General features: G+C 43.8%; 1 protein-coding gene across 1 annotated transcript in view; it reads right to left on the bottom strand.

The window, feature by feature from the left end:
- The window catches only part of LOC124716795 (serine protease ami-like), a 98105-nt gene that overhangs the window by 51442 nt on the left and 24254 nt on the right, over positions 1-22409 (bottom strand). Inside the window, exon 2 of the mRNA XM_047243344.1 lies at positions 3622-3829. Within this exon, the coding sequence (XP_047099300.1) occupies positions 3622-3829 (208 nt within the window). The remainder of the gene's footprint in view (positions 1-3621; positions 3830-22409) is intronic.

Genomic DNA, 22409 nt, shown 5'->3' with positions numbered 1-22409 from the left:
CAAACCTCTCGATAATATTCGCTGCATCCATAAATATAAAAGTCCAGCTAGTCACTGACGTTGTTTAAAGTACATTTTAGTAGGTAAATGTACGTGAAATTAATACATGGCCAACTCTAAGTCGTTCAATTTTGAAACTTTCTGGCAGATTAAAACTGTGTGTCGGACCGAGACTCGAACTCAGGACCTTTGCCTTTCGTGGGCAAGTGCTCTACCACCTGAGCTACCCAAGCACGACTCACGCCCCGTCCTCACAGCTTCACTTCTGCCAGTACCTCGTCTCCTACCTTCCAAACTTTACAGAAGCTCTCCTGCGAGCCTTGCAGGATTAGCACTCCTGAAAGAAAGGATACTGCAGAGACATGGCTCAGCCACAGCGTGGGGGATGTTTCCAGAATGAAATTTACACTCTGCAGCGGAGTGTGCGCTGATACGAAACTTTCTGGCAGATTAAAACTGTGAGCCGGAGCGAGACTCGAACTTGGGACCTTTGCCTTTGGCGGCCAAGTGCTCTACCATTTGAGCTACCCAAGCATGACTCACGCCCTGTCGTGACAGCTTTAATTCAGAATTAATACACTACAGTGCAATTACTTATTCTACTCACTCATTAATTAACCAGTGAGGTTTGAAGTGATATTTATGATGTGTGTAACATTAGGCATGTAAATCCTGTTATATGTGTTGGAACATTACTTAGGAGTAAGTGCAAATAACACAGGTATGTGAAACATGTCATGTACATAAAAGCATTTAAGCAAATAAAAGAATCAAAAGATTTCATGTTAAACAGCAAATTTAAATTTAACATAATATAAAGAGTAGGTATATCCTAGTATTTGTTAATGGTTGATGAGATACAATTACAAACGTGAGTGCACCGTGGTATTGATACATATGGCTGGAATCTTGGTTTTATAAATCTTATTTACATGTTATAGTAGTGACATCTTATTTATATGATGTAAAGATGACATAGTAATGTTAACAACTTAATCAGCTATCACATATGAAAGCTCCAAGTTGGTTAATTCCTATTCCTTAACAACAAAGATAAATATAACATTACCGATCATAGATTACTTCTTAGAGACGTAACAAACAACTGAGAAGAAATACAAGTCTAGAATACTATAAATCATTCATTGAAGTCTGTAGGCATGTAGAATGCAAGTGTAAGAGGGGGATGTAGAAGAATGTATTGAGGGGGGGGGGTTATAAAATGACTAATGAAATGTAGAAGAAGCTGTTACTGACTATACCAATCACTAAAATACACATATAAGAACATACCCTCTCCCTCTTATTCCTTACCCTTCCATTTTTCCTTTCTTTAATACATTTGTGTGATTTCATAGTGCTTCTACATTGTGAATTTCTATTTTAATCTTTACACCTTATATGTACCCTGGCCACCAAATTTATATTTTGAGATGAACATATTCTATTTGTGGACTATTCCTTTGCTAGTTCACAATGTGGAATATTTATGTCTTTTCCCCCCTTTTGCGTTTTATAACATTCTCCACTTCTTATTCTCTACTTTATTAGGGTTTAATTGACATTGTCATGCATGATTCCTCTATTCTCCAGCATCCCCCTCCCCTCCCCCCTTCCCTGTACGTATTGCTAAGATGCCCTTCACCCCCATCAGGGATTATTGCTAACCACTGATTCACTAACCCCTTCCTCCCTCTGAGACATACTACTTTTATGAGGAATCACTAACCCTCTTCATACCTCACCCTGAACTTCTATCACTAACCAAAGGACAAACTGAGTAAGTCTTAATAAAACCTTTTATTTTATTAAATTTATGGAATAAATCTTAGTATGACAACTACTTAATACATTAAATACTAGTACATATGAACCCACACAGAGAATGTAGTGATATACATTTATGCCATACCTTCACTTTGGACACACCATTTCCACATAATGGCCTAACATATGCTATATTTGGTCCTAGCTTTAACATTTAAAAGTGCCTATTTACCTTAGGTGTATCTAAATTTTAAAAAGTAATTCACTTCACACTTTTATTCTTATTCCTTTGTTAGTTACTCTTTTGTCCCCCACCATGCCCACACCCCACTATAATAGCTTCTTCTTCATTTCATTAGTCATTTTATAACCTCCCCCATCCATCCTTCTACACCCCCCTCTGACACTTACATTCTACATGCCTACAGTCTTCAATGAATGATTTATAGTAATCTAGACTTGTATTTCTTCTCAATTGTCTATTACGTCTCTAAGAGGTAATATATGATCGGTAATGTTACATTTATCTTTGTCGTTAAGGAATAGGAATTAACCTACTTGGAGCTTTCATATGTGATAGCTGATTAAGTTGTTAACATTACTATGTCATCTTTACATCATATAAATAAGATGTCACAACTATAACATGTAAATAAGATGTATAGAAGCAAGATTCCAGCCATATGTATCAATACCACGGTGCACTCACGTTTGTAATTGTATCTCATCAACCATTGACAAATACTAGGATATGCCTACTCTTTATATTATGTTAAATTTAAATTTGCCATTTAACATGAAATCTTTTGATTCTTTTACTTGCTTAAATGCTTTTATGTACATGACATGTTTCACATGCCTGTGTTATCTGCAATTATTCCTAAGTAATGTTACAACACACATAACAGGATTTACATGCCTGATGAGACATACATCATAAATATCACTTCAAACCTCACTGGTTAATTAATGAGTGAGTAGAATAAGTAACTGCACTGTATTGTATTAATTCTGAACTGAGGCAAAATTACACAACTTTGAGTTGGTCATGTATTAATTTCACGTACAAAGCTGTATATGTACCTACTAAAATGTACTTTAAACAGCGTCAAAGACTAGCAGAACTTTTATATTTATGGATGCAGCGAATATTATCGAGAGGTTTGTTACTGCTTATGTTTATAAGCAGGCAACTTCACTGTATACTAAGATAAACAGAAACTGCAAAGATGTAAAGTGTAAATGTAACACTGGGGAAATGTGTTTTGTTTGAATGGGTGTGGCCTGGTGTTCCAGAACGTTGCTGTTGGATGTCAGTCAACGCATCATCTTAGTTTGACGTCAGATGGCGCTCGCTCATCAGAAGGCATTTTGTGTGCTGCAGTTTGTAAAGAATGTGTGATTGAATTTGGTCCAGCATGCTTTTCGTCGGATGTAAAAGATGGTGGGCAGGAATTACTCCTTTATGTCTGTGAAAAAAACCTTGCAGATCGTGAACATGTAGCCATGCCTACATAGGAATCGATAATATGAATGTGAAATGAGTCATTCTAATTCATTACGAGTAATGTACAAATGATACCTGCAACATGAAACTAAGTAACTAACAGCCAGAGTTGAAGTCCTCTGTGTGGCACACGTGCAGGGCTTGGGGAGGGGAGGGGCTCATCTACTGATGGTAGGCAACTCATCCTAAATCCTGCTCATTGCTTATGATATATATGGTAATCAAAAACGTTGTAGGAGTTCTCATATTCAAATCCTATGTGTAACAGTTGTGTGTCTACATGAAGACATGCCACCAGAAACTGCATCTTACCGTGGTGTTCGTGGATTGCTCGAAATGGTACTCACCTTGTGTTTTCCGTCAGGGGAATGGTAGTGACATAACCCGTTTCAATTCTGAGTTCCCTCCAAAGTTCGACCACCACGATGTCGTGAACCAGTTGGTCGGGCTTTGGTGGAGTGTAGTCGAACGTTTCTCTGACAATCCGTATCTGGATGTTGTATTTTGTGAAGAGTCTGTCGGTCGTGAAGTCCACATCGCCAGCGAATATTATACCTGAAGAGAGAGAGGGGCGCTGAGTTCTCCACACAACAGTCGACTGGGACACCTGCAGCGCCGCTAGAGTGCCAGCAAAACAATGCTAAGTATATGAATGCGTGGTGTCTGTTCTTTCGGACATGTTCGAAACAATGGACACAATGCAGTATCCACAACTGTCATACATATTGTACAGGGTGGTCCATTGATCGTGACCGGGCCAAATATCTCGCGAAATAAGCATCAAACGAAAAAACTACAAAGCATGAAACTAGTCTGGCTTGAAGGGGCAAACCAGATGACGCTATGGTTGGCCCGCTAGATGGCGCTGCCATAGGTCAAACGGATATCAACTGCGTTTTTTAAATACGAACCCCCATTTTTACATTACATATTCATGTAGTGCGTAAAGAAATATGAATGTTTTAGTTGGACCACTTTTTTCGCTTTGTGATAGATGGAGCTGTAATAGTCACACACGTATGAAGTACGTGGTATTACGTAACATTCCGCCAGTGCGGACGGTATTTGCTTCGTGATACATTACCCGTGTTAAAGTGGACCGTTTATCAATTGCGGAAAAGGTCGATATCGTGTTGATGTATGGCTATTATGATAAAAATGCCCAACGGGCGTTTGCTATGTATGCTATGTATCCTGGACGACATCATCCAAGTGTCAGGACCGTTCGCCGGATAGTTACGTTATTTAAGGAAACAGCAAGTGTTCAGCCACATGTGAAACGTCAACCACGACCTGCAACAAATGCTGATGCCCAAGTAGGTGTTTTAGATGTTGTCACGGCTAATCCGCATATCAGTAGCACACAAATTGTGCGAGAATCGGGAATCTCAAAAACGTCGGTGTTGAGAATGCTACATCAACAGCGATTGCACCCGTACCATATTTCTATGCAGCAGGAAATGCATGGCGACGACTCTGAACGTCGTGTACAGTTCTGCCACTGGGCACAAAAGAAATTACTGGAGAATGACAGATTTTTTGCACGCATTCTATTTAGCGACGAAGCGTCATTCACCAACAGCGGTAACGCAAACCGGTATAATATGCACCATTGGGCAACGGAAAATCCACGATGGCTGTGACAAGCGGAATATCAGCGACCTTGGCGGGTTGATGTATGGTGTGGCATTATGGGAGAAAGGATAATTGGCCCCCATTTTATCGATGGCAATCTAAATGGTGTAACGTACACTGATTCCCTACGTAATGTTCTACCGATGTTACTACAAGATGTTACACTGCATGGCAGAATGGCGATGTACTTCGAACACGATGTATGTCCGGCACATAGCTTACGTGCGGTTGAAGCGGTACTGAATAGCATATTTCATGACAGGTGGATTGGTCGTCGAAGCACCGTACCATGGCCCGCACGTTCACCGGATCTGACGCCCCCGGATTTCCTTGCTATCGAGATCCACCGACAATGCCTGACAACATTCGTCAGCGTATTGTCAATGCATGTGCGAACATTACGGAAGGCGAACTACTCGCTGTTGAGAGGAATGTCGTTACACGTGTTGCCAAATGCATTGAGGTTGATGGACATCATTTTGAGCATTTATTGCATTAATGTGGTATTTACAGGTAATGACGCTGTAACAGCATGCGTTCTCAGAAATGATAAGTTCACAGAGGTACATGTATCACATTGGAACAACCGAAATAAAATGTTCGAACGTACCTATGTTCTGTATTTTAATTTAAAAAGCCTACCTGTTACCAACTGTTCGTCTAAAATTGTAAGTCATATGTTTGTGACTATTACAGCGGCATCTGTCACAAAGCGAAAAAAGTGGTCCAACTAAAACATTCATATTTCTTTACGTACTACACGAATATGTAATAAAAAATGGGGTTCCTATTTTAAAAAACGCAGTTGATATCCGTTTGACCTATGACAGCGCCATCTAGCGGGCCAACTATAGCGCCATCTGGTTTCCTCCTTTAAGCTAGACAAGTTACGTTGTTTGTAGTTTTCTCGTTTGACGCTTATTTCGTGAGATATTTGGCTGGGTCACGATCGATGGTCCACCCTGTATAAACTGAAGTTGGACGATGGACAAAAGGAAAGGAAAGGGAAGAAACTCTTGATGTCAACTGCACTAGGACTTTTTGCGGAGTCAGGGTCCCCGAGTCAAAATGTGTGCCGGAATGGCATTCATACCTGAGATCTCCCACTTTCTATGCAGTTGTGTTAACCACTGCACCACCCGGTCACAGTGTTAATCGCAGTTGTGTGGATAGTCTTGGTATGTCCCTCGGCAGATTGACATTCCCCACCTAGAGCTTCCCATCCACAGTCCTCGTCCGTGTCTTCCATGCTCATACTTTGAGAGTCCCAAAGGAGATCGAATGTGACTGTGCATTCGCACTGAACGCGGTGTATTCATAGTGCACTGATGCATCTCAGTTATATGAATGCATGATGTCTGTTCTTTCAAACACATAAAATAAACAGACATCACATGGCATAACAGCTGTGACACATATTATGTAAACTGAAGGTGGAGGGTGGAGAAAGGGATGAATTCATAATGTCAGCAACATCTGTAATTTATGCGGAGTTATCGGCCCCAAGTGAAAATATGTGCTGGTGCAGGACTCGAACCTGGGATCTCCTACTTACGAGACAGTTGCATTAACCACTGTACCTCACACATACAGCATTTACTGCAATTGCGTAGACTATCTTGACATGGCCATTGGCTGACTCACATTTCCACATATCGCTACCTATCTGAAGTGTCTGTCCATGTCATCCATGCTTGCTACTCTGAGATTCCCACAGAAAGTCGAGCGTGGTTGTACATTCACACTGAAAGTGGTGCATTCATAGCCCATCGCTGTTACTCAATTATACGAATTCATGGTGGCTGTTCTTTTGGACATGTCTGAAAGAACAGACACCATGTGGAAATCGCAGCTGTGATACATGTTATGTAAACTCAAGGTGGAAGCTGGAGAAAGAAAAGGAAAGGGAAGGAACTCGTAATGTCACATATTTGTGATTTTTTGTGATTTCCTGTCAGAGAGTTCACAGTTCGTAGTAACTGACGGAAAGTCGTCGAGTAAAACAGTGATTTCTGGCGTTCCCCAAGGTAGTTCTATAGGCCATTTGCTGTTCCTTATCTATATAAACGATATGGGAGACAATCTGAGCAGCAGTCTTCGGTTGTTTGCAGATGACGCAGTCGTTTATCGACTAATAAAGTCATCAGAAGATCAAAACAAACTTCAAAACGATTTAGAAAAGATATCTGAATGGTGCGAAAAGTGGCAGTTGACTCTAAATAACGGAAAGTGTGAAGTCATCCACATGAGTGCTAAAAGAAACTCGTTAAACTTCGGTTACACGATAAATCAGTCTAATCTAAAAGCCATAAATTCAACTAAGTACCTAGGTATCACAATTACCAACAACTTAAATTCGAAGGAACACACAGAAAATGTTGTGGGGAAGACTAACCAAAGACTGCGTTTTATTGGCAGGACACTTAGAAAATGTAACAGATCTACTAAGGAGACTGCCTATACTACGCTTGTCCGTCCTCTTTTAGAATACTGCTGCGCAATGTGGGATCCTTACCAGATAGGACTGACGGAGTACATCGAAAAAGTTCAAAGAAAGGCAGCACGTTGTGTACTGTCGCGAAATATGGGAGAGAGTGGCAACGAAATGATACAGGATTTGGGCTGGAGATCATTAAAGGAAAGCGGTTTTTCGTTGCGACGGAATCTTCCCACGAAATTCCAATCACCAACTTTCTCCTCCGAATGCGAAAATATTTTGTTGACACTGACCTACGTGGGGAGGAACGATTACCAAGATAAAATAAGGGAAATTAGAGCTCGTACTGAAAGACATAGGTGTTCATTCTTTCCACGCGCTATACGAGATTGGAATAAGAGAGAATTGTGAAGGTGGTTGGATGAACCCTCTGCCAGGCACTTAAATGGGATTTGCAGAGTATCTATGTAGATGTATATTTTCACTTGGCACCGCTGACTCTGCATAAAGTCCCGATACAGTTGATGTGACACCAGAGATTCACGTAACTGAGTAGCCTTGATGGCCTATGAATGCACCACATTCAGTGTGAATTCACAATCGCGTTCCACTTTTTGCAGGAATCTCAAAGCATCGTGCATTGAGACATGGATGGGGACTGCAGATAGGTGGCACTAGGTGGAAATGTGCGGAGACATCAACACTGTGTCCGATTACCTCAGTTGTTTACACAACCACCTTAGTAAGCAGGTGTTCCCGGGTAAGATCCTGGTCCGGCACACGTTTTCACTCAGAGCGACTGCCTCCAAATAAAGTCCTGATGCAGCTAGTATAATAACTTCCTTCCCTTTCTTTTCCCTTCTCCATCCTCTGCCATTAATTTACGTAATACTAAGTACTTTCTCTCAAAACTAAGTACAAGGGGAAGGCCTCAGGCACAGCCAACCGATTCGGCTCATATCCGGCAGATCGCTTGTCTACAGGGTAAACTGGAAGACTCTTAATTTCGGCTCAAAGAAGTTTTTGAGAAAACAACCGATAAAGTTTATAACGTGCAATCGGCTCAGAATTGACGGGATCGATAGACAATTGAAAACAGAGTACTTTCCTCAACATGTATGGGGTCGGCAAACGCCTGTTTTCATAGAAATTGTGGAAAGAAACTTTCTCGACTGCCTCTTAACAACCAAGAAGTTATGTGCTGTCGTGTCAAGGCACCGCGGGCGTAGCAACCGAAGCATTCGCCTGAAAAGCAGAGAACCTGTTACCGATTCCTAATTGCCTTCCGCAGTTATTTTTATTTGTACCTTTATCTGCATCGAAAATGGTAGGAATAGGAGGATTAATAAGGTAGGCAAATCAGTAAGGAATAATAACAAAGTGGGCAAGCAAATTTCTCAAACGACTTGGATCAGCAAAGAATTGAAACTTTAAATCTTGTTGTGTGGACACAATTCTGGGTACGACAGCTGCGAAGGTGAGCATTCGGTGCACGTTACAGCATAACGGAGAAAACTAATCCTTGTCGCAGTTGGTAGAGCGCATAAGACAGTCCTGGCAAAGTGTAGCTCGAGAGCCATTCCCTCCAGCGAATTCTTCTCGCTTCAGCTGTACGATGCAGTGACGTCACGGTCTCGCCACTGGGGAAAATGAGATATACAGGCCCTGCAACGAACTTGTGACGTCACACTAGTCGGCTTGTCCGTCACACTTGGCGAACGCTCGGTTCTGTGCAGGGCCAATGGGAAATCAATACATAATTGAGAAGGTACCTACTAAAGGTCCTAAATTTCTTGTGTGCTATCAAGAGCTTACACACATTTAAACGAGCAGTCGAGAATTATTAAGCTCATCCAAAACAGTTACTCGCTTCCTGCCGGAGATGGCAGCTGGCACTCTTAAGATCTGCAGTGTCGTGTTATGATGTACGTGCTACGGCCTTTCTTTCTCGTGGGCCTCTCTTACCGCAACCTACGATTTGCTCATTGATCAGCAGTCGTGTGCGGCAGCCTCTCTTAAGGGGACACTGTATGTCCTATGCTACCATTGTTAAATTATTGAATTTTGTGTTTCATTATCTTGGAAACTTTTTAAGACACCAACTTACAATTTTCTATAATTATTGAATGGACCTTACTAGATACACTGAACTAGAACTATTACTAAATTGTATTTTGGGGAATGTTATCTTTTTTTTTGAAACACTCAATTTTTTGCGAGAATTTTGCATAAATGAACATAAAAACAAAACAACGCAGGGTATTTTAATTATTCTAGTTCCATATGTGTTGAATCTCACACTTGGCATGCTGTGAAAATTTGATGTCTCTACCATCAGTAGTTTTTTAGAAGACAGCTCATTATTTGCAAAAAATGTAGTTCAGAGATATTTAGGTTCAAAATTTTTTATCACAAATCCTTATACTGACTTACATTTCTGCGTCTTTTATGCACTAGAACTGCCCTGGCCCATAGTCTGTGTCTTCTTCAGTGTCACAACAGCCCAGTGCTTGCTTCCTCCTTTTCCTTCTTGCTTCTTTTGTCATTTGCTGAGCAGCTAACTCTGCTTCATGTGCACAGAGCTCATCCAATTCCCACAGTCCTTTAGCTGTGTTCTGTCCAAATCTTACCCCAGACTTCTGAACCGTAAGTCTTTCATAGTTCCCACTATTAAAAGTTATTACAGCATCAAACACTGCTAACTTTAGAGTCATAAGGCCAAGAAATACATTTTTAGGCACACGGCAGCACACAGTGTTAATGAATGACTGATTCACGTTATGGGTCTTCCCATGTAAACACTTCTTTAGTAGTCCAGGATTTGCCAAATCTCTGTAAAAACGTTTGATTGTCTCCATTACTGCCAAAGGAAGGGAATGTTTATGTGTAAATTCATGCAGGGTGCCAGGAAATTCAACTTGCCTATATTTAAACCAAGCATTTGGTGGAAGTGGACACAAAGCGTGACATGGCTTTTCATTGGTTGAGATTCGATGAAAGAAAGTGCTCCACCCAGCTCTTTTCATCTTCTCTAAATTGTCACAGTTATCTCTATGCCCTTCCCATAATTTTATTTACGTATAAAAAGCAATAGAAGTTTGATTACTACAAAAATAGTTGATAATCACACTACTTTCAACGAAAACCAGTATCAGAAACGAAGGACTGATGTGTTTATTCGTAATGCCAACTTCTGAGACGTAGCAGTAGGCACAAAACAAAGCAATTCACAGCCTTGTAGACTGTGTAGCTCCCAAGATATGACTGTTCAACTGTCGCAGTATATGTGTAGCTGCGGAATTTGACAGTCACACTTCAACGGTCAAAATATTATTTGAAGGTCTCACAATTGTCTGATTTTAATGTATTATACACCAAAATGTTCAGGAAAGTCCAAAGTACATTATGGAGTAGAAAACAGAAAATATCAAATTTCAACGAATTTCATGTACAAAGTCCCCTTAAGCCCTTTTTAGACGATGAACGAAACTGTTCCAGAAAGATTATAGTCTACTGCAGCGCTCCAAGCGTACTAGGCTTGAACTACAAACTCGTACAAGATCTTGCCACAGCATATTTAAATGACAAACGTAAACACAGCTAACTGCTACTAGGATAAAAGTGCCAAAGTCGTGATTTCACATTAGCGTATTGTTAATTATTTTTGAAACTTCCAAAGATTTAAAAACGTCTGCGAACATATTTACAGAAAGCACACTATACTCACTTGCTCAGAAAGTTCCTTGTGATAACGAAACGACCACAAACAGAAACAAAACTCAACATAGCCGAGCGGGGTAGGGTGGTCTAGGGTGTCTTACCACGGTTCGTGCGGCTCCCCCCCCCCCCCCCCCCATCGGAAGTTCTAGTCCTCCCTCGGGCGTGTGTGTCTGTGTTGTCTGTAGCATAAGTTCGTTTAAGTTAGTTTACTTAGTGTGTAAGCCTAGGGACCGATGACCTTAGCAGTTTCGTCCCATAGTCCTCACCACAAATTTCCATTTTCCAAACTCTACATTCGCTAAGTGCACCAGAAAGCAATATGGCAGACTCGGCGCTCAGCTGAGACGTGATCACACCAAACAGCTGCTAGTTCGTGCATGCATAGTGCGGCCACTACTAACAAATTTAGAACTGGCCCTATTCCTTTATCCCTAAAATTACCGCACGTTGCTAGTAACGTGATCATAATAGTGAGCCCAATCACACACTACACGGCCGCCATTCACGCAACTGGTTGTCAATCGATTACCAAGTTCGTTCATTATGTAAAACTGGCATGGTTATTACGGGCATGGTTATTACGGGCATGGTTATTACTGTGGCTATTCTTCCGTTTGAGTTCTCAGGAATGTCGAACCCTAACAGTACTCAGAACCATGCTTTTGATGTGTAGTGGGAGATTAAGTACTTCTTTGCACGCAATTACGACGAAAAACCCCAGAGTTTAATATGTGGAAAATGTTAAAGTCAAAACGAAGGTTGTAATCTTACTTGACAATTTTTTTCGCTCCATGACAACATACAGATGTTATTATCATGACGAATGATGAAGTTAAAGAAAGATACCAACCCTACAAGAGTTGCCTGAATGATCAAGTCTTAAAGAAAAGAGTTCAAGTGCATCGTATGTGGTACGTTTAATAATGTAGCTCAAAAATGCTTTACCGATGGCGTAGTCGTGAAAGTATGTGGAGAAGAAATGGCAAAACCATTTTGTAAGGTGGCAGAATAAATGGTCAGATTCGCACCTTACATGAGACCTTTACAAATCGCAATGAGAAGGTGAAGATGACACCTAACGTAAATCGACAGTTATGAGAACATTTGCCTCTCAATATGTAATGCAAAAAGGGATGACAGTCAATCGATGGTAATAAACACATCATTCCTATACAATGCATGTCTTTGAGCGGAAGGTAGAACAGGGAACGCGAGTCAAGTCGTTTTTAGTTTTGAAAAGCCTGCTCCACAATGGCGTAGCGAAGCCTCACTGCAGGAGTTACGCTGGAAACCACTTAAAGGGGTGGCAGGAAGGAGGACAGCGACCCTGGACCAGGTGATTCAAGCTGGAGGACCGCCTGTAGCAGGGGAATCTGCTCAAGGGCAGAGAAGCAGCTTTCGAAAAGTGCGTTTCGGAATTCTAACATCATATGAACAAAAGAGTGACGTATTTTCGTCCAGCGAGTGCTAAACAGTTGTTCTCAATTCAAGAATAAAAAGCAAAAACAAACCCCCGCACCCTTACAATTTGATTACCAGGATGCTGCTGAGCGCTTTAAAACAGTTGCTTTGTCATGCAATGTAGTAAAAAAAATCGAGTTCTTGATGTGGAACATAGCATAACAAGGAACTAAACAATTTAGTGGCAAACTGTCGGTAATATTCCTTGTGTGTGGGCGAGGGTGCTGATGGAACAGATATTAGTCAACTACTGCTTTCTGTTCGTCTAATCATGGGCAACTTTTGCCGCACCAGTATATGAAGAGTTATTCAATTTAATTCCTTTACTCACAAGGGAAACTTCCCATCCCACTCCCCTCAGAGTTTTTGGTAAGACGGTCCAATGGACAGCCCGTTAAAAGCTGGACATGGATCAAGTGTGAAAACAGGAAGGTGTACTGAACTGTGAAAAACAAAATAGAAACCGTGGACGGTCTAACCGCAACAAGTGGAAATCAGGGGAACTGGAAGAGACACCGCAAGGTGGGTAAGTGGTCATGGTGTTGGATTGCACAGCAGGTGGACGAGTCGTGTTCTAAACTCCCTTCTGCCATTTAATTTTTTTTTTCACAACATTATGAACTATCCGTTCGGTAATTGAAATGTTTGTTCCCTTTCTGTAGTCTTGGCAGTTGTCATACTATAACTGATTACAGAAAACGAGTCATGCTGTAAGAATACGTTACCATTGCAGGTAAATGTGATGAATGGTAAGAGCAGGCGAGATACTACATCAGTGATCGTCAAAGCTTTTTGCTCAAGAGCCAGTATTAACATTCAGGGACGACACCTGGGGCCGCATCTTATTATTGCGAGAGTCACTCCAAAATAAATGCACACTATTTTTTTTACATCCATCTTTTATTCTACATGTTTTAAAGTTTTACAGTGTGTAGATACATCCTTTAGGAACAATATTTTCATTTCTTCACAAAATTTCCATCCCTCACAACTGCCTTACGCCATCTTGGAACCAGCGTCTGTATACCCACACGGTAAAATTCTGGCCCAACCTGTTGGAACCACTGTTTGGCAGCGTGCACAAGGGAGTCATCATCTTCAAATCTTGTTCCACTAAGAGAGTCTTTCAGTTTCCCAAGGAGATAGTGGTCACACGGAGCAAGGTCAAGACTGTAAGGTGGGTGTTTCAGTGTTGTCCATCCGAGTTTTGTGATCGCTTCCATGGTTTTTTGACTATCATGTGGCCGTGCATTGTCGTGCAACAGCAAAACATCCTGCTTTTGCCGATGTGGTCAAACACGACTCAGTCGAGCTTGAAGTTTCTTCAGTGTCGTCGCATATGCATCAGAATTTATGGTGGTTCCACTTTGCACGATGCAAGAGCCCCTCAGAATCGAAAAACACCGTAACCATAACTTTGCCAGCAGAAGGTGTGGTTTTGAATTTTTTTTCTTGGGTCAATTTGCATGATGTCACTCCATTGATTACTTCTTCGTCTCTGGTGAAAAATGATGGGGTCATGTTTCATCACCTGTCACAATTCTTCCAATAAATTCATCTCCACCATTCTCCTACTGTTCCAAAAGTTCGCTGCATACCGTTTTTCTTGTTTCTTTGTGAGCCACTGTCAACATCGGGGGAACCCACCTGGCACAAACCTTTTCTGACGCCAACGCGTTCAGTACTCTCCAAACACTTCCTTCCCCTATCCCAGCGTAGCGTGACAATTCGTTCACTGTGATGGGTCTGTCAGCAGTCACCAATTCGTTAACTCTCTGCACTTTGTCCGGAGAGTGTGCAGTACGAGGCCTGCCAATGCGAGGACAATCCTCAATATTGCCGTGCCCGCTTTCATCACATAACCTGCTTGCCCACCGACTAACTGTACTGCGATCGACAACAGCATCTCCATACACCTTTTTCAACCTCTTGTGGATGTTTCCCACTGTCTCGTTTTCACAGGACAGGAATTCTATGACAGCACGTTGCTTCTGACGAACGTCAAGTGTAGCAGCCACCTTGAAGACATGCTGTGACGACACCACTCACGGGAAGAGGTTGAACTAAGTTTGAAAACAAGCGGGAAGGATGTATCTTCACACTGTAAAACTTTCACACATGCAGAATGAAAACTGTATTTTTACAAAAATAGTGTTCATTTCTTTTGGATTGACCCTCCTAACTGGTAAGATAATATAAATTGGTATGTTGCAAGCGTCGAGTAGACTAGTTGTGGTGAGGGCGCGATAAGTTGGCAGCTGGCCCCCGTATAGTGATCGTTAAAAATCGGCACCATTCAGACCACTCCCTGTCAGCTGTTCTCTATTTCAGATTGTTGCACCCTCAGCGACGCCAAAGTCGTAGCGCAGCTTTGCCTACCTAAGTCTTGTGTTGTCTGTGTGAACGGATGGTTTATTTATTAATAAAAGTAACTGTAGTTATGTTTAAATGCATTATTCGGTATGAGGAACTATGGCATATGATTTAAATGTCAGTTTTCTTGTACTCATTGCACTGTTTTATAAGATCTTCGATGTAACGTTCCTCGCTGCAAGTAAGTATCACATTTGAATATGACTGTCTCTGTAATACGCATTCACAAATCCATGTTACTTCCGTCTCAAAATTCATACCGTAGCGGATGATCGCTAAGAGACGCTCGTACACGTGAGTTATCGGTACTGGAAGACAAAACAATAAACTTTTCCCGCTGTAACTCAACAGCGGCCGCGCTACTTGATCCCCTGTACCTCTGAGGTAAGCGCCCAACTTTACATAGTTCATGGACGAACATCGATTAAAATTAAGCATATCTTAAAATCGTAACTCGCTGTGTAAGTATTTTTATGTTACTAAACAGGAAAACTGAAGCTCTTCACGTTAGTTAACGTTTTGTATTCGGCTGTTAGTTGTCAGAGGCATATTGTTATAAAATACGGCTGATAATCTTGATTTGGGCAGCAGTTTGACGACCACTGCACTACAAAGACGCCTCACAGAAGCGAAAGCAACAAATAAACGGGCGTGAACTACGTTACAACATAGGAATTAAAGAGTCGAAACTTCCAAAACCGAACTTTGCTTCCAGTCATGGATAGTGCGGCTGGTCCCGGCGGAGGTTCGAGTTCTCCCTCGGGCATGGGTGTGTGTGTTTGTCCTTAGGATAGTTTAGGTTAAGTAGTGTGTAAGCTTAGGGACTGATGACCTTAGCAGTTTAGTCCCATAAGATTTCACAAACATTTGAACATTTGAACTCTGCTTCAAAAACGTTGCAAATATGCTTAGACAGAGCACAGAGAAACCGTGTGATTATGACTGTTGCGTTCATTTGTTGCAGCTTATGTGACAAACTATTATGTTTTCTCTAGTACCTCCCGCCCCGGAAGTCGAACACGCGGCAGAACAAATGGACGTGGTCAGCCCATAGAGGGCGCCACCGCTAAGCCACGTGCAGACAACGGCCAATAGCCTCTCCCTCCGGTTTCGGATATGGGGACCCGCTCTGCCCTAGTCCAGTCCTCCTCACCATTCCAGACGGTCGTCGCCCCCGCCCCGACCCTCGTAATGACCCTCCCCCAAAGTACGTCCATGACTATTCCCAAGCCAACTGGAATGCCTACCGGAATACCCTCTCCACCCTGGTCGATAGCCACCCCTTCACCTACCACCACCCTGACGATGTAACCCATGCCGCCTCCTTTTCCCAGCAGACCTTGTCTGAGGATGTGGAGGCCAACGTCCCTACTGTCGCCATCCACCCCCACCGTCCTACCTTACTCCCACAGGCCGTCCTCCTCCTCCTCCGTGAATCCCGCCGCCTCTACCGTGCCTTCCTCCACACGCGTGACCCGGACACACTACAACGCCACCGGCAACTCCAGCGACACATTCGTAATTTGCTCGCGGCTAAGAAACGCCGGGACTGGCGACAGACATGCACCCGTTTAAATGCTACCCTACCTATCAACTCGTCTTCCATCACCTTACCGGAACTAAACCCTCCCCCTACTATCCTCTTCTCCATGATGATCAGCCCTTCCATGTCACCCTTAGTAAGGCCAATCACTTTGCCTCTTACCTCTCCGATGTCTTTTCCATCCCCAATGGTCCCCAGTTCGATTACTCCCTCTTCCCGGATGTCCGCGATCGCACTGACACCTCTGTCCCTCCCCTCGCACCTGGTTTCCAGTACTTGGACAACATGGCACACACAGAACTCCATGCCCCTATCACTACACAGGATCTCATTGCTACACTCCGCACTAAACGCAACACCGCTCCTGGTCACGATCGTGTCACCTGCCGTCACCTTCATGAAGCTCCTGTCTCTTTCCTCTCCACTCTGGCTAGGCTCTACAATGTCGTCCTGTCCACTGGTTACTACCCCAACCTGTGGAAAACCTCCCGTATCCTGATGTTCCTTAAACCTGACAAACCGCCGTCCACTGTCTCCTCCTACCGTCCCATCAGCCTTACCTCGGTCTTCAGCATGGTCCTGGAATCTATCCTCACCCGACGCATCCACCAGCATCTCTGCCAGCATCGCCTCCTTCCCGTTACCCAGTGTGGCTTTCGGCCGTCCTTCTCTTCCGACGACCTTCTCCTTCACCTCACTCATCTCCTTTCCGACCAGCTTAATTCCCGTCGCTCCACAATCTTCCTCTCCCTGGACCTCGAACGAGCTTATGACCGCGTATGGCATTCCGGTCTCCTCGTCAAGCTCCAAACCTTCTGCCTTCCCATTAACTACGTCCATCTGATCGGCTCCTTTCTCTCCCACCGTCCTTCCTACGTCACCATCCATAACACAGATTCCTAAACCTTTTTCCCCTCCACCGGTGTGCCCCAAGACTCCGTCCTCTCCCCCCTTTTGTACCTTTTGTGCACTGCAGACATGCCACCGCTGTCACCCCCCGTCCACCTTCTCCAGTTTGCCGATGACACCGCCTTCCTTGCCCTTGCCCCCACCCTGCAGCGCTCCCAACACCTTCTCCAATCCCATCTTGACCGGTTCACCACTTGGTGCAACCAGTGGTTGCTCAAGGTCAATCCCTCCAAAACCCAGGTGATCATTGTAGGCATAACCACCCCTTCCTTCCGTTTCCTTGATTTCTATCTCATCATGTATGGCCATCCTATCGCCCTCACTCCCACCCTTAAGTACCTTAGCGTCACCCTCGACCGTCGCCTCTCCTGGACTCCCCATCTCCAGACAATCCAAGCCAAGGCACGCTCCCGACTCCGTCTCCTCCAGCTCCTTTCCGGCCGTACGGGGGGTCTGGACCCCTCCACCATCCTCTACACCTATAAATCCCTCATCCGCCCTATCCTTTGTTACGCCCATCTGGCCTGGATCTCCGCCCCCCCTACCTTTTATAAATCCCTCCAAATCCTTGAACGCCATGCTCTCTGCCTCGCTTATTGCATCCGTCTCTCCTCCCCCATGCGGATCCTTTACGATCTCATCCCCTTCCCCCACCTCCTCCTTTTCCTTGAAAGGATACGGATCCTGTACACCTCCCGCAAACTCGATCCTCCTCACCCGCTTGTCTCACCCATCCTCTCCCACCCACGCCTGCTGCCGCGCCTGTATTCTCACGTCCCACCCGGTCTCCATCTCTCCACCCTCCTTACCCTCTCCCAAGGTGGCTTCCGCCAGCTCCCCCTCCCTGATGATGTCCTCCTCCCATCCACCTACCCCTCCTATCAACTTTGATCCTCCCCACCACTTCCTGTGTCCTTTCCTTTAGGCACCCTCCCTCCCTTCCTTTTCCTTCTCCCCATCCCCTCCCTCCACCCCTCTTCCCCCGGGCTTCCCCTCCCTCTTCCTCCCTTCCCCCTGTCTCCCCTGCCCATGGCATCTGCTCTCCCCTCTCCCTCTCCCACCCCCCCTCCTCCTTTCTTGGCAGGTCCCCGGACTCGTACACGGTTAGTGAACATTCGCGCGCCAGAGATCACGCCTCGTGTTCTGTGTGTGCCGTCGTTTTGTGCTTCAGTGGTTCAGTGTCATTCGTTTTGTGCACCTACGTTCACGTGTGACAATTTTCGTTTCTGTCTGTGTCCAAGTGTCTGAACAATTTTATCTTGGACTCTACGCCCGTGAACAGCACCTTGTATTTTAAAAAGTGTTTGTCTTCGTTTATATGTCCATCATCTTTTTTCTCTAATTGTCTTCATTGTATCTCTGTGTTTCTCTGCGGCCAAAGAGCGGCATAGTATGCTGCTGCAGGCCTGCCTGTATACAGGTTTCAAAATGACAATAAAGAAAAAAAACCCTAGTCCAGTGAGTCTCGTACTCGCTCTGGATTACGTTTCTATCTCGGCGGTACTGCGTTCTGGTCGTTGCTCGTTGTTGACATTTGCCTGGCTCTAGTTCCGAGTGGATTTGCTGTTGGTGTTTGGTGTTGTGGTTTCCACAAGCCTCCGTTGTTTATCTCTTCCTTGTTGTGTCGGTCATAGTCGGTCGTGGTCGGTTGTTGTCAGTTGTCGTTGGTCTGTCGTCCGACTCGTCCTGTGTTTACCCAGTGGCTCCGATCCGCAGCCCAAGGCGTTCCCCCGGTTGGTTTTGGTTACTACATTTTCACCATTTGCTTGGGAGTGATCACATTCGCATTCACATTCATACGAACTCCTAAATCAAGCAAAGAGGCGTATCTCACTCAGTTACTAGGCACACGAATTAGGTGCGTCAATAAGAGATTCGCATCATATGACACACGACTGTCACTAATACCGTGTATGGCACAGCAGACGTGTTTTCCGGTGAAGGATTCCGTTGACTTGTCGCCTTGCCAGCAAACGTTTGCGGTTCCGATTCGAAAGCCACTTCCTTTCGGCTGTTAATACAGTAGTTGAGCAAAATCACCTTTCATTATAGTTCACTTCGTTACACCTCGCTGTTGCAAACAGCACTCCAGACACAAATCTGAATACAGCGAAAAGCGCGAAAAAAAAAGTACAAATTTGGCACGAGGGAGCTTTGCACACGGCTCAACCACTTCGAGTCCAATATTCCACACTGCTCTACGTTGCATTTCCTGTGGTTGGATCGTTCACTGTTTCTATTTTGCTTTTCTTTCACAGTTCAGTAAACCTTCTTCTTGTTTTCATGCTTGATCTGTGTTCAGTTTTTGACGGGCTGTCCACTACTCTTACCACTAAATCTGAGGGGATGTCATGGGCAGTCCCCTTGTGAGAAAAAGATGTTTGGATATTTTTAACACAGTTGCCAAAATTGGTGCATTTAAAAATTGCTCTCCAATTTGCCCCGATGGTGCGACTATGGTCTGTGTTGTTTAGTTAAGAAAAAACTGAATTAGTAGTTTAACTATGTATGAAAACTGACAGAACGGTGTCCGTAATGTGACGAAACTTACGAATATAATAAATCTTTTATATCCCATTAATGAAAGTACAAGAATATGAGAGAAATAAAAATCGAAGTGTTGCTACGAGTCAAGTTGAAGGGGAAACATTCGTTGGAGGCGAATGTGTCGCGAGTCATGCTTTACAAGCCTGACAAAATAACGTGTTCGTACACGGCGCAATATGCCATCAGTGTCTGTAAATTGTTGCCTAAATTGTACACATGCTTATAAGAAACTACTGATTAACTTGATGCTTGGGGTACGGGAGAGCTCAATGGCTCAACCAGCTCGTTAAAAATGTTTACTTCACTTGCTCCCAATCCGAGAAATAGAAGAATTCACCTTACAAAACATATCTTGAGAGTATTTTAATACCACATGTTGCTGATAACAGGTTTTAACTGATATTGCATTCCTGGGCGGACAAACACCGTCATGTGCCGTAGCATGTTTTTAGATGACGAGGGACAATCGACTTGCACTTCAAAAGTAATACCACCAAAATGTCCACCTCTGGTACCTGAGCAGTCAGGGAGACAGAATGTCATACCTAACGGCCCGGGTTCGATTCCCAGTTGGGTCGGAGATTTTCTCCGCTCAGGGACTGGGTGTTGTGTTGTTCTTATCATCATCATTTCATCTCCATCGACACGCAGATCGCCGAAATGGCGTCAACTCGAAAGACTTGCAGCAGACGAACGGTCTACCTGACGGGCGGCCATAGCCACACAACATATCCATTTTTACCGCCAAAATTCACTCCTGTGTGCCAGCCACTTGAGGTTTAATCTTATCACCAAGTTAAAAACTTTATTTCATGGCTTTAAAATTACAGTCTGCTTCTGGAAATCCAGATGCAATTGCACAACCGATCGAACCCAACAACGATTCGCAGTATAATTCACAATCAACTTTTAGCACACATTTTTCAGACAATTTTGTCGTATGTGTGGTATGCATCAGAATTAATTCTCCGAAAAGAAATATTTTTACTAGGTTAAAGGTAATTCTGCCGCCACAGCATTACTTTCGTAAAATAAACAACCGCCCTGAGTCTCTAAAGTGAATTGAGTGAATGAAAGCAGATATTCTTTATTTCACGGAAATTTTGTTAAGTGTAAACCGTGTCTGTTTTATCTGAATCTTAGGGAGGAATGATGTACTGCGTTGGTGAGTAAGTTCTTAGTGGTTTTCCATAAGTCTTACATACGCAAGGGCAACGGCCTTGCCGCAGTGGATACAGCGGTTCCTGTCAGATCACTGAAGTTAAGCGCTGTCGGGCGTGGCCGGCACTTCGATGGGTGACCATCCGGGTCGCCATGCGGTGTTGCCATTTTTCGGGGTGCACTCAGCCTCTTGATGCCAACTGAGGAGCTACTCGACCGAATAGTAGCGGCTTCGGTCACAGAAAACCATCATAACGACCAGGAGAGCGGTGTGCTGACCACACGCCCCTCCTATCTGCATCCTCATGTGAGGATGACGCGGCGGTCGGATGGTCCCGATGGGGCACTTGTGGCCTGAAGACGGAGTGCTGCTGCTGCTGCTAATATACGCAAGAGATACACGTATCAGACTCTCTAGTCATCGTCAATAATATATTCTCCTTCTCTGTTTTCAAGAATCTGGCAATGCTGGGGTAACCTTTCCATTTCACGTTGTAGAAACCATGTGGTTTTGAGACGAAGAACCCATCGAGCTACGTTTGGAGCGCCTTTTCATCCGGATAGGAAGTTCCTGATGGTTGTGCGACAGAGAACGGAAAAGGTGAAAATTTGAGGGTGCAAGATCAGGCGAGTAAAGTGGGTGCAGAATGACTTCCAAGCCCAACCCCTGTATATCATGTTCTGTCAGTCTAACAGAATGCAGGCGGGCCCTATCATCAAGTAGCATCACTTCACGCAGTCTTCCTGGTCGTTGGTCTTGGACTGCATCTGCAAGACGTCTCAGTTCTTGCCAGTAAATGTCAGCTGTGATGGTTTCACCTCAGGGAAGAATTTCATAGTATACCACACCGTCGCTGTTCCACCAGATGCATAACATTATCTCTTGTGGATAGGTGGGTGCCTTTGCACGGGGGATTGCTACTTTGTTTGGGCTCAATCATTCATTTATTTTGCTTTTATGTTAGCATAAAGACACCATTTCTCGTCACCAGTAACCATACAGGATAGGAATGGTCAGTGTTGTTCATGAGGCAGCTGATGGCGAGCAAGCAGAGATGCTCATGATAATTTTTATGATTTTGGCTTGGAGCAGGAGGTCCCCATACACCCTGTTTTTTAAACTTCCACGTTGGGTTCAAATGTTACACGCTGGTTGAGTGATCACAGTTCATAATATTTGCCAGTTCTCGAGTACACTGAGATGGATCATGGATGAGTAATGTGTTTAAACGATCTTTTTCAAGCCCTGAAGCTCTTCCTGAATGTGAAGGTTCACTAATGTCAAAACGATGCTCCTTAATACCAGAAAACCACTTTCTTGCCATGCCCCGTCCAACGGCATTATCCCC

This window comes from Schistocerca piceifrons, chromosome 9, assembly GCF_021461385.2.
Source record: "Schistocerca piceifrons isolate TAMUIC-IGC-003096 chromosome 9, iqSchPice1.1, whole genome shotgun sequence".
Classification (NCBI taxonomy): domain Eukaryota; kingdom Metazoa; phylum Arthropoda; class Insecta; order Orthoptera; family Acrididae; genus Schistocerca; species Schistocerca piceifrons.
The sequence above is the reverse complement of the archived record's forward strand: the minus strand, read 5'-3'. Positions and strand labels throughout refer to the sequence as shown.